At 46.2% G+C, this 13,306-nt stretch overlaps 1 protein-coding gene across 3 annotated transcripts in view; it reads left to right on the top strand.

Annotated features, from left to right (window-relative positions):
* Positions 1-13,306, top strand: part of kif13ba (kinesin family member 13Ba) — a 45,661-nt gene that overhangs the window by 1,298 nt on the left and 31,057 nt on the right. For all 3 annotated transcript variants that reach the window (XM_078792771.1, XM_058078798.2, XM_058078800.2), the window contains exon 2: positions 5,430-5,523. In XM_078792771.1, the coding sequence (XP_078648897.1) occupies positions 5,430-5,523 (94 nt within the window). The remainder of the gene's footprint in view (positions 1-5,429; positions 5,524-13,306) is intronic.

The raw sequence follows: 13,306 nt of genomic DNA on the forward strand, positions 1-13,306 counted from the left end.
TGTGGGAGGAAGCCGGAGTACCCGGAGAAAAGCCACGCATGGAATCTAACTCTGGTCTCTGAGCTGTGAGACCTGTTTGCTAACCACTCATTCACCGTGCAGCCCCATTAGAGACATTCATTCATTCATTTTCTACCGCATTTTCCTCATGAGGGTCGCGGGGGTGCTGGAGCCTATCCCAGCTGTCTTCGGGCGAGAGGCGGGGTACACCCTGGACTGGTGGCCAGCCAATCACAGGGCACATATAGACAAACAACCATTCACACTCACATTCATACCTATGGACAATTTGGAGTCGCTAATTAACCTAGCATGTTTTTGGAATGTGGGAGGAAACCGGAGTACCCGGAGAAAAGCCATGCATGGAATCGAACTCGGGTATCTGAGCTGTGAGGCATGTGTGCTAACCACTCAACCACCGTGCAGAGACATTAGTTGTAAAAATAAACAGTAGGACCGACAGTAGGCATGATGTTGTCGAAATGAATGATGGCCCAGGACACGTCCCTGCTTGACTTCCTGCCAACGACGTGTCGCTGAGACAAAAGCAGTGGATGAGCAGGTCCGTGTGTCACATGTGTGCACGGAGCTGTCATCCAGCTTCCCTCACAGCCGCCCGCCATCCGGCATGATTTAAGGCCAGAGTGACTGTGAGAGATCCACTGCTGGAGCGTCTAGACGCATTGACTCACGACTGCGGCTGACGACGACGACAACGTCGCCGCCTCCCGGATTTCACGTGACGCCCGCTGTGGCAGCTGGTCGGTCGCTGCAGCACTGGGCTGATGTGATTTATTGGAGACAAAAGAGGGGCTGTCCCGGGTCATTAAACGTCTCATCTGTGGTCCCTCAGCAGCTGTTGGCAACAATTTACAAGCCCTAAGTGCGTTGTTTTCTCTTTTTACCGTGGCTTTGGCTTCCTCAAGAAAATCAATTCCCAAAAGCACATCCAAATGGTTTCGGAACAGGTGTTTTTATTATTACTTAAAATTTGTGTGTGTGTATATATATATATATATATATATATTGTGGGCTTATCCTAAAAAAGAAATAAATAAATAAATTGAAAAAATATATATATATATTATTTTGTTTTTTTAGGATAAGCCCCCCCAAATTATATATTTTTTTAGAATAAGGATTAAAATTTAGATTCAAATTTAAAGTAATAAAAAAAGAAATTAATTAGTTTGTTTTGTTTTTTAGGATAAGCCCCCCCCAAAAAATTATATATATTTTTATATTATATATTTTTGCTATATGCTATAAAAAAAGAAAAAAAAAAATATATATATATATATATATATATATATATATATATATATACACATTGTCCTCCAATGTGGAGAATGCCTCAGAAGAAAGGATACTATTCCTGATTTAGGGTCATCTTCAGTATCCACCATGAAAGATACTCCTAATACCCGTAGCCCACATTCCTGACGTTCCTGGCTTTTGGAATTTGAGAGTGAAAAGGTTGGAAAAATCACTCTTTAAGGCACAACCAGCCCATTCAGAATGTTTTCTCCTAAATGTCGGCGGAGACGTTATTAGTGGTCCATACAGGTCTGGCTCCACTGTGGTCATCCAAGAAGAAGTACATATGGCAGGAGACTGATGATCTGGATGGAAGCATTGCCATGTTTCCACCTTTGACTGACAGGACGTGTGTGTGTTGGTGTTCCAAACTGCAGCGCATTCTTAAAAAGCCACGCTAGCCAAGAAGCTAATCCTTTTATTAGTGACACCGTGGGGATCAGCTGGGTTAACTTCACAAGATTCTCTTCAGTTTTCCTTGCTGTTAACGGAGCCGCGGTTGCGATAATAATCACTTTGGCTTCGGTGGAGTCCAGGTGGAGGAGGTGGCGTTGCAGGCCAGCGGGACAAAGGCAGGAAGGGAGTGAGTCTGAATGAATATTTGCTAACATTGCGTAAGCCTCGGCGTTCCCATGGCCGTGGCCTTCCCAGACGCGGTCTCCAAAAGCCTCCACAAATTGAAAGATGCGAGGTTCTGTGCACGAGGTACGCACCCAACGGTTATTATGGCGTACCGGTACACCCCCGAGTGATAACCCTCACCTTTTTGTAAAATAAGTCAACAGCAAGACACCAAAATAATCCATAAAAAGAAAACCTGCGGCGCGAATCAATCACGTCATATAATTACAGTGCTATAGCCGCCCTCCAGACTGGCTGACTCACATTGACATAAGCGCTCGTCATCGTACCCAAAACCCACGCTAGCTTTATTTGTGACTGGGGAGAGGCATTAAGGGAAAGGGTGAAAATACAGGAAGACTTTGTTTGAGTTATGAATGGAAGATCTGTTTATAAACTCCTAAATACCGTTTTTTAACATTAGAGCCCTCTGGACATAAAATAACACCCCTATAATTACTTTTACACTCCCATTGCTTATAGAGTCGACATAATAAGACATAACTAACACTCACTGTGTTGCTGTAAATGTGTTCTGCTAGGGGGAGCTGAGTGGCGGGGCGGACAGGAAGTGACTTTGGGGGTTCAGAGTCGAGTTTTAGCTTGGCGTGAGTTATGGCCCCAACGGTAGCCCCTTTTATGAATTATTGTGCCAAGTCTGGTGCTTGTGTGTCTCACCCAACATTACAGGAACATCACTGACACCTTGTGACCAGTGTAGAATACTACATACTATATACTTCATGTTTCAATGTCTATTCTTTTTTAACATTAGAGCCCTCTGGACATAAAATAACACCCCTATAATTACTTTTCCCCTCCCATTGCTTATAGAGTCGACATAATAAGAGAAAATAAGACATAACTAACACTCGCTGTTTTGCTGTAAATGTGTTCCGCTAGGGGGAGCTGAGTGGCGGGGCGGACAGGAAGTGACTTTGGGGGTTCAGAGTCGAGTTTTAGCCTGGCGTGAGTTATGGGCCCTTTTTATGAATTATTGTGACCAGTGTAGAATACTACATACTTCATGTTTCAATTTCTATTCTTTTTTTAACATTAGAGCCCTCTGGACATAAAATAACACCCCTATAATTACCTTTACACTCGCATTGCTTATAGAGTCGACATAATAAGAGAAAATAAGACATAACTAACACTAGCTGTGTTTTATTTTTTAACATTAGAGCCCTCTGGACATAAAATAACACCCCTATAATTACTTTTACACTCCCATTGCTCATCGAGTCGACATAATAAGAGAAAATAAGACATAACTAACACTAGCTGTGTTTTATTTTTTAACATTAGAGCCCTCTGGACATAAAATAACACCCCTATAATTACCTTTACACTCCCATTGCTTATAGAGTCGACATAATAAGAGTCAAGTCTGGTGCTTGTGTGTCTCACCCAACATTACAGGAACATCACTGACACCTTGTGACCAGTGTAGAATACTACATACTTCATTTTTCAATTTTGATTATTTTTTAACATTAGAGCCCTCTGGACATAAAATAACACCCCTATATTTACCTTTACACTCCCATTGCTTATAGAGTCGACATAATAAGAGTCAAGTCTGGTGCTTGTGTGTCTCACCCAACATTACAGGAACATCACTGACACCTTGTGGCCAGTGTTGAATACTACATTGCTTAATTGAGGCAAAACATCAAAATGTATCAAAGTCACTAAGAAATAAAAAAAAAACACACAATCTTTGTGTGAAACGCTGCTAAGACTGTAATCCGCATGTCAGGATAATGTTGCTAATTAGCGCACACGCCAGGCCGCAGGGCCTGCAGGCAGCAGTGAAGGTTCAACCCCCTCCCCCGCTTGGCATGCTACTAGACATGCATTATACCTACTCATGTTAGTTATGCTAATGGTATCAACATATTGGCCTGAAAATGTTGGGTTTTATTAGATTTTGTCGGTGGCGGCACACAACGCGGTGCCAAAAGTTACCGCTCCTGTCCTAACACATGCACGTGTTCACGCTTGTCTTGCATGCTTGGCTTTGGGGGGGAATTAAACCTTAAGGAGTGTCTAGAATCATCATTAAAAAACAAAACAAAACCCTGTAAAGAAACATTGAACCACACCTTTGCGATTGACTTGTTGAAATACGACGTGATGTTCTCCTTGGCAAATTCCAGAGGAAGGTGTGCTGACCTCTGACCTCAGACGATGCCCCCACCTAGGGGCTACAACGGGAGCGGAAATACTCCCTCCTTCCCGTCCTTAATCGGCCCCCGTGATGTGTGTCACATGATCTCCAACTGACCAGTCATATATTGCATAATCACTACAATACCGGTACTGTACATGTACATGTTTTCTCCTTTGGAGAGAAGGCATTGCATCATTAAAAACAACGTTCAGGTCACATGTACTCCGTGTGTGTGTGTGTGTGTGTGTGTCCTGTTGTATTGATTAACTTTGTAAAAAGAAACCCACTGCCAGGTAAAAGGTCAGTGTCACCACTCGGACTTTCCCAGTCTCCCAGTTCCACATGGCGTTCCGCAGGGTGTTATTTAGATGATTAAAGTAAAGCTATTAAAGTAAAACTATGAAGTAAAATACAACAAATGTCAAATTCACAATTGTCTGACTTCAGCGGACTTGAGTCCGCTTTTTGATTTAAAAAAAAAAAAAAAAAAAAAAATTTAACTTAATACAATGTAAATAGGGGCAGCACGGCGGTCAAGTGGTTAGCGCGGAGCACTGCATCAAGAAATTGTTTTGGGGGTTTAGAGACCCCCCCCAAAAAAGGAAGCATTTTATGCTACAATGACTCAGTATTGAATAAACACGGCACGGGTGGCACGGTGGTCTAGTGGTTAGCGCGGCGACCTCACAGCTAGGAAGACCAGGGTTCAATTCCACCCTCGGCCATCTCTGTGTGGAGTTTGCATGTTCTCCCCGTGCATGCGTGGGTTTTCTCCGCATACTCCGGTTTCCTCCCCCATTCCAAAAACATGCTAGGTTAATTAGCGACTCCAAATTGTCCATAGGTATGAATGTGAGTGTGAATGGTTGTTTGTCTATATGTGCCCTGTGATTGGCTGGCCACCAGTCCAGGGTGTACCCCGCCTCTCGCCCGAAGACAGCTGGGATAGGCTCCAGCACCCCTATGACCCTCGTGAGGATAAGTGCTACAAAATGAATGAATAAATGAACAATGTTTACATGCATATGTGTGTGTATATATAGCCGAATCCGGCCCCTGGGCCTTGAGTTTGACACCTGTGTTTGTTGCCTCCAAAAGTGTCCATTAAGACCAGGAAAGGTCTAGATTTGTGGCGAGTTACTTTTCGGAAAACAGAATCCAGAGTGGTGTGAATACTCGCGACAGAACGGCTCCACTGATCCCTCCTGCTACCTCTTCTTATTGTCTTTGGCAGATGAGCTGTGTTCAGGGAAAGACTGGTTATCAGAGTTATGATCTCATCCACCATAACCCTACTCTCCTTTCTCCACCACAGAAAAGGAATTGAACACCAAGTGTGTGGTGGAGATGGTGAAGAACCAGACCGTCCTCCATCCAGCGGGGGCCAACCTGGGCAAGGGTGACTCCAGGTATGTCGTTAGACTTGCTTCCATTTCCAGCTTTTACTGTGCATTCCCGCTGTCCAAATGTTATTGTGTCGCGGTCGACCAATGAGGTGGCCCCGTGTATGGAATGTGGCCTTGTTGTCACCGTGCGGCGCTTGGCAGGAAACTCTACAAAAATCTGCTAATGGAACTGGCAGAAATGGGCGGGTTTCCCGCTTGGTTTGTTTTTACAGCAGATGCTGTTTGTTGTTTGGGTTTGTGCCTGATTGGGATGTCACTGCTTTGGACCGGCTTCAGGACATCCTGGTTTTCCTTCTCCTGGTTTAAAGGAAAAGTGCTACTTTTCTCTTCCTGTAGCAGAAACCCTTTTATGATGGTTTTAGCTTTTTTGGCCTTTACAGGATATCACGGTGGGTTGTTTGGGTTTTTTTTGCAGTCCTGTTTAGTTGTGCTTCTCTACCATTCCATGTTTTCGACTCCCCTGTTGTTGTTCTTGTAGCCTCGTTCAGTGACTAAGTGGACCGGCATGCATGCCACCTGTTGTGCTGGCGTACACTTTGACAGCCTGCTAAAAGCGTTTCATGTGGACGGTAAGATAAAGAGATATTTTTACCACAACAACATAACTCCCCCCGGTCTGGACTGCATGCTCCGTGATGAAAAGGCTAATTCATCAGGGATGTGTTGGAATGTCGTGTTGGAGGTCACGCCTGACCCAGAGATTGGAGTAAGTCATCTTTGGGAGGCGGCGGGGCGGACACGTGTAGCGACAACGCTGCCTTCCGGGCCGACTTTTCCCAGAAGAGACATTCATTCATTCATTCATTTTCTACCGCTTTTTCCTCACAAGGGTCGCGGGGGGTGCTAGAGCCTATCCCAGCTGTCTTCGGGCAAGAGTACACCCTGGACTGGTCGCCAGCCAATCACAGGGCACATATAGACAAACAACCATTCACACTCACATTCATACCTATGGACAATTTGGAGTCGCTAATTAACCTAGCATGTTTTTGGAATGTGGGAGGAAACCGTCAACTGGCCGCCAGCCAATCACAGGGCACATATAGACAAACAACCATTCACACTCTCATTCATACCTATGGACAATTTGGAGTCGCTAATTAACCTAGCATGTTTTTCGAATGTGGGAGGAAACCGGAGTACCCAGGAAAAAAACCCACGCACAGGGAGAACATGTAAACTCCGCACAGAGATGGCTGAGGGTGGAATCGAACCCTGGTCTCCTAGCTGTGAGGTCTGCGCGCTAACCACTCCCCCACTGTGCTGCCCACTTTGTAACGTTCACTCATTTTCTACCGCTTTTCCTCACGAGGGTCACGGGGGGTGCTGGAGCCTATCCCAGCTGTCTTCGGGCGAGAGGCGGGGTACACCCTGGACTGGTGGCCAGCCAATCACAGGGCACATATAGACAAACAACCATTCACACTCACATTCATACCTATGGACAATTTGGAGTCGCTAATTAACCTAGCATGTTTTTGGAATGTGGGAGGAAACCGGAGTACCCGGGAAAAAAAAACCCACGCATGCACGGGGAGAACATGCAAACTCCACACAGAGAGGGTGGAATTGAACCCTGGTCTCCTAGCTGTGAGGTCTGCGCGCTAACCACTATACCACCGTGCTGCCTCCCAAAAGAGACAATCACACATAAAAAAAAAAGAGATGGACTCTTCCTTCATTCTCCCCGCTCCCTGGCTTCCTGCCTTTTTTTCTGAGCTCTTCCGTTTCTGTGGCAACATGGTGGAGGTTAACTTTGGGTCGCCGCCACTGACCATGGAGCCCCTTTTTTATCCCCTTGAGCGCAGAGTCGACGGATGACTCCCTCATTCACTCAAGCATCTGTCGACCATAAACTTTTCCCCGCTGACTTTTATGGAGGAGCGAACAAGAGCAGGGCGGCGGTTTCTCTGGCTGCCCCGTGGCCTTCACAAAAGGAAGCAGCGGCAGCAGGAGGACGGGGGGACCGCAGATGCCTCTCATGTCGCTTCTTTACTCGGCGGTTGCTTGTTTGTCAGTCGGGAAGGGGGGGGGGGTGCTGACAGGAAGTGGGGATGTAGCTCTCTTGATGTTGCAGGTGCACGCTGTGTGTGTGCCTTTTTGTCTGGAAGGTCAGAAAACGTGTCCCGTCTCATGGAATTCACACGTCAGGCGAATAATCCGACAAAATAGTTGTCTCGATGACTTCACGAGCTATATCTGTGAGCCTCATCCACCGATGGCGAGCAGCATCCAACGAGTCTCTGCGGTGGTGTCCATCATTCATTCGCTTGCGGGAGAAGCGACCGCATTGCATTGATGTGAATGGTCCAACATCTGTATAAATTAATAAGATGAACTTGAGAGTCTTGAAGACTTGAAGCTATGGACTGATCTGCTGCGTCAGGTTTGTCGTCTTCCTCATCAGCCTCGGACTCAGCTTCTCCATCCTTGACTTCACCGGGATTATCTCCGTTTGCCTACAGTCAGGATTCCGCATCCAAGTCAATTGTATCTGCTGGGATTGTCACTTTTTAAGCGGCCCGAGTGCTGACTCCCACTCAGTAAGTCAGTCCCACCAAACCGGGTTAGCGGATTAGTCGTTGACTGTTTTGGCTGAACGCCGTCCCGTGTCATGTCCATTAGTACATTAGCACAGATTTTTTTTTTTTTTGTTTTGTTTCGGACTGAGAGCGGCCATTATGTCGAGCATAACAGACTAAATGGGTCGGCTGCTTTGCGTAATCCAGACACTCGCCACTCACCCGATTCAACCCCAGACAGTCCAGATACGGTCCTGCACTGACTTAAGTGGTTTTATATCAACTACAAGCGTGCTGCTGATCAAAAACCAAAACGGAAGCTGCTCCAACAAAGACTGTTGCTTGGACAAACACTAAGTTTTCACATGCAACAGCGGAAAAAGAGACATTTTAGAGTAAATATTAGTCAAAAATCATATGAAAACTGGGGCGCAGGTTTGACTATTAGCCTTTTGTTGGGGTCAAAATGAGTGCCAATGTTGGTAATGCTGCCCCCCAGAACAACTTTGCTTAACCCTCCTCTTGTGTTAGAGTCGGTCATGTTTTAATCATGTTTGCACATAGTAGGCGCTCTTACAAAACTATATGAAAGTGATGGTAAATGTTTGATTTTATTATGATATTATTATTTTATTATGATAGTATTATTGTTTTGTGCATGTTAAACTATAATTATTGGCTACTAAATGTGTTTTGTGTTAACATTTTTAGGTGTCTAGAATGGATTAATTGCATTTACATGATTTTCTATTGAAACACTTGCTTTGGTTAGAGTCCGCTTTGGTTAGAGATGGACTTTAAATGACTTTAACCAAGGCACCACAGTATTTTTCTTTACTTATATTATTAGTATATTATTATTTTTATAATAATATAAATACTAACGTTCTCTTGCTGAAAACAATAACTTTTTCTACCTTTTTCTTGACATTAATATATATGGGTCAAAATTCACCCGAACACCATAGATGTTTCTTTAGTAATTAATACTAAAAATTAGAAAATAAATAAAACTAATTGATTTAAAAGATATATTCTATAGCTCTCAGTAATATCCACGTAACAAAAGAATTACTTTTATTAATATGATTCTTTTGAGGTTCATTTTTCCATTTTTGGAAATACAAATTGAGGGGTATAGTGACAAAAAAAGGCCTACATGCCCACACCAAAATTATTAAAAGCAACATTTTCATGGATGAGGAAGCCTAAGAAGGTAACCAAGACATGAGAAGTAAATTTGATGGTTATTGTTTTTAGTGTATTTTATAGCTGATTTAATACATGGGGTCAAAACCTAAGAGATGATACCAGAAATCTAACACAAGAGGAAGGTCAATAGCTGTGCTCTTAAGTCAGGAGAACCCTGTTTTAAAGACCATGTTTCCTTCCTCCAATGACATCCATGACTCCATGTCATTCATAGTGTTTGCATGTTCCTCCCGTGCTCGCCCAGGTGAAATTAGCACTATGATCAGTTTGAGCAGGACACAGTAGTCTTCTTGTGCGTCTCTCTCTGGCTTGGAATGACTGCAGGCCTCCTTTTTTTTTTTTTTTTTTTTTTTAATGACAGCAAACGAGACCGAAAGACAGAAAGCGCCATTGTGAGGCGTTTTCTCCACTGCGTGAAATGTGAAATGTAGAATAACATGCATGTATGTATCGATGCACGTGCGCTGCAGCCGTGGTTATTATGCATTGTGTCTCATTGACGCCAACTCTGCTTCGGGTTTAACATTCCACTCTCAGGCCCAGCCTCCCACACCTCTCCCCTAATAACTCCATCCTCCACTCCTCATTCTTCCCACACGCAGCCCGAGATGGTACAGTCCCAGAAAAAGGAGGGGGGAAAACAACAATGCAAGAACAGTGGAGAAGAGGGGAGGGCAGCCATGCATTAAGATATTTTCGAAATGACGGTGATGAGAGCGGAGGAGCCGGGGCCCTGAAGGGAGGCGGGTTCGTGGCTCTTCCGAGCACCGCACTCCACATTTGTCGGCCGGGGGGGGTGGGGGGGTTGGGTGCTGACGGCTTACCTCATTAACGGAACGGACCTTCCGAGGGAAGACAACAACGGGCGAGCTGTAAAGGTGTCATCACTCTGCACATCACAGTGGGAAGACTTTATCTTTATGAAGGAGGCATGCCACAATCACTTGACACGGGATTACCTCCACCAAGGCTTTGTTTGCTCAATAGACATTGGGAATGGGGTTGAAATTTATACAAAAGCTAAGCAGTTTTGCTTTTTGTTCCCTTACTGGGGGCCACTGGAGCTAGGGTCTGGGCAAGGCTGGGCTGAATCAGGTTTTCAAAAAAAAAAAAATGCATTTATTAAAAACAGAAAAATATACAAACTTTTTCAGTGCTTTGGTTCCGATTTTCTACAATAAAAGCTCTGATAAAACATTCCACTGTTCTCAAATATCTTAATTTTTATTTTTCTGCACAAAATAAGATGAAAAATTAATAAATCAAGAATAAAGAAAATCAATCAGTAATAAATAAATATAATAATAATGAAAACTCAAGAAACCACATATAGTTGGTGGGTAGACAAATCATTATTTTCAGATTAAAATGAACAAAGCATTATTAGAGCCTTGTAGACATGACAAAACACGACTATAGTCACATTTTTACTCTTTTTTTTTTTTATTTACAACATATTGCGCAACTGCAGGGTCTTGAGACACATGCTAACTCGCAAACTAGAGAGCTAGCGACCTAAACGGAAGCCTTCAAGTTATTTCCTTTAAACTTAAAAAGCCAAAAACTTACCACTTCCACACGGATAGGGAGGATAACTATTAACAGTTATTTAACCTTTAACATGAACATGAATCAAACATAATAATTTTTTCTGGGTACATGATACCATACAGCATCCATATCAAACATTAAACTTTCATATCAAGGTGGGGGCCTCAAACTAGTGTCCTGCGGGCCACATTTGGCCCGCGGGCCACGTGTTTGAGACCCCTGTTGCACAATCTCGGTGGCCTCTGCTTGACCGAGTGCCATTTCTACTTGTTTCCTCGTCTCGGAAGCTGCTTCATCATTGAAGTTGTGGGCAGGAGTCCCCCCCCCCACCCGGGGCGGGGTTCTGTTTTGTTTTTTTGTTTAGTTTGCTTTTTACCTTTGGCTGCATCATCTGTCAGCTCGTCTTCGGCACAGGAAGAAGGGGGGGAGGGAGAGCCTCAGGCTCACACAGACGACTGATTTGGTCCACCCCACCCCACCCCACCCTGCCCGCCCCCATGCAAGCAACCTACATGTAGCTGAAAATACACTGATAATAATTTTTCCCCATTTGTTTACACATCAGTGGTTTACATCAGCCCTTGTTTCTGTCAAACCTCTGATGGATACTGTTGACTCATAATGTCTGGAGGTTATCTTAGAGCCCTGAAAACATGACATAGCACCCCTATAGCCACCTGTTCATGCCAGTCTGACATGCATCTGCCATACACTGATGTACAATCCAGCTGTGATAGAGGCATGGAAGCACCAGGACGGCACCGCTGTTGGCATGGAAGCACCAGGAGGGCACCGCTGTTGGCATGGAAGCACCAGGAGAGCACCGCTGTTGGCATGGAAGCACCAGGAGAGCACCGCTGTTGGCGTGGAAGCACCAGGACGGCACCGCTGTTGGCATGGAAGCACCAGGACGGCACCGCTGTTGGCATGTAGACACCAGGACCGCACCGCTGTTGGCATGGAAGCACCAGGAGAGCACCGCTGTTGGCGTGGAAGCACCAGGAGAGCACCGCTGTTGGCGTGGAAGCACCAGGACGGCGCCACTGTTGGCATGGAAGCACCAGGACGGCACCACTGTTGGCATGGAAGCACCAGGACGGCACCGCTGTTGGCATGGAAGCACCAGGAGAGCACCGCTGTTGGCGTGGAAGCACCAGGACGGCACCGCTGTTGGCGTGGAAGCACCAGGACGGCACGGCTGTTGGCATGGAAGCACCAGGACGGCACCGCTGTTGGCATGGAAGCACCAGGACGGTACCGCTGTTGGCATGGAAGCACCAGGACGGCACCGCTGTTGCCGTGGAAGCACCAGGACGGCACCGCTGTTGGCATGGAAGCACCAGGACGGCACCGCTGTTGGCATGGAAGCACCAGGACGGCGCCGCTGTTGGCATGGAAGCACCAGGACGGCACCGCTGTTGGCATGTAGACCCCAGGACGGCACCGCTGTTGGCATGTAGACACCAGGAGAGCACCGCTGTTGGCGTGGAAGCACCAGGACGGCGCCGCTGTTGGCGTGGAAGCACCAGGACGGCGCCGCTGTTGGCGTGGAAGCACCAGGACGGCGCCGCTGTTGGCGTGGAAGCACCAGGACGGCACGGCTGTTGGCATGTAAACACCAGGACGCCGCCGATGTTGGCATGTAAACACCAGGACGCCGCCGATGTTGGCATGTAAGCACCAGGACGCCGCCGATGTCGCCATGTAAACACCAGGACGCCGCCGATGTCGCCATGTAAACACCAGGACGCCGCCGATGTCGCCATGTAAACACCAGGACGCCGCCGATGTCGCCATGTAAACACCAGGACGCCGCCGATGTCGGCATCTAAGCACCAGGACGCCGCCGATGTCGGCATCTAAGCACCAGGACGCCGCCGATGTCGGCATGTAAACACCAGGACGCCACCGATGTCGGCATGTAAACACCAGGACGCCACCGATGTCGGCATCTAAGCACCAGGACGCCGCCGATGTTGGCATGGAAGCACCAAAGTGTCATTGCTGGCCAAATGGGAAGCAACATTTAGTTTATGAATAATACAGCATCAGCAACATTCCGACCTCCGTTGGGATTTCGCCGGGTTTTATTTTACTCCCAGTGGGCGCCAGCAGGTCCCCCTGACCCATCTGGCACACATTTGCCAGCCTGCCAGCGTGAGGCTGCTGATGCCAGCCTGTACAGATGGAGAATATGTTTCACAGGAAAGCATCTGCCACCATCATTGGATGGTAACCACATTGAGCAGCTTTGGAGTGCTTGTATTCATTTTGCTTAATGATGCAACGTGCCGGTCTAGCGTCGTACGACAACCTTCTTGCTTGATGGAACGTCGGGGGGGAGGCAAATAAGATTGTGGTCGAGGAACCGTGGGGAAATGGTTTTCAGATGGGAGTCATGAATGATGATGCGAACTCCAATCTTGACTCGATTATTTGCAGAGTTGTGGTCGGCCGTGGAATTTCCACGTCTCAGGTTCCTTTAGCATAGCTTGGCGTCC

Source organism: Doryrhamphus excisus, linkage group LG1 (assembly GCF_037039965.1).
Source record: "Doryrhamphus excisus strain RoL-2023G ecotype Guam linkage group LG1, RoL_Dexc_Guam_v1.1, whole genome shotgun sequence".
NCBI lineage: Eukaryota > Metazoa > Chordata > Actinopteri > Syngnathiformes > Syngnathidae > Doryrhamphus > Doryrhamphus excisus.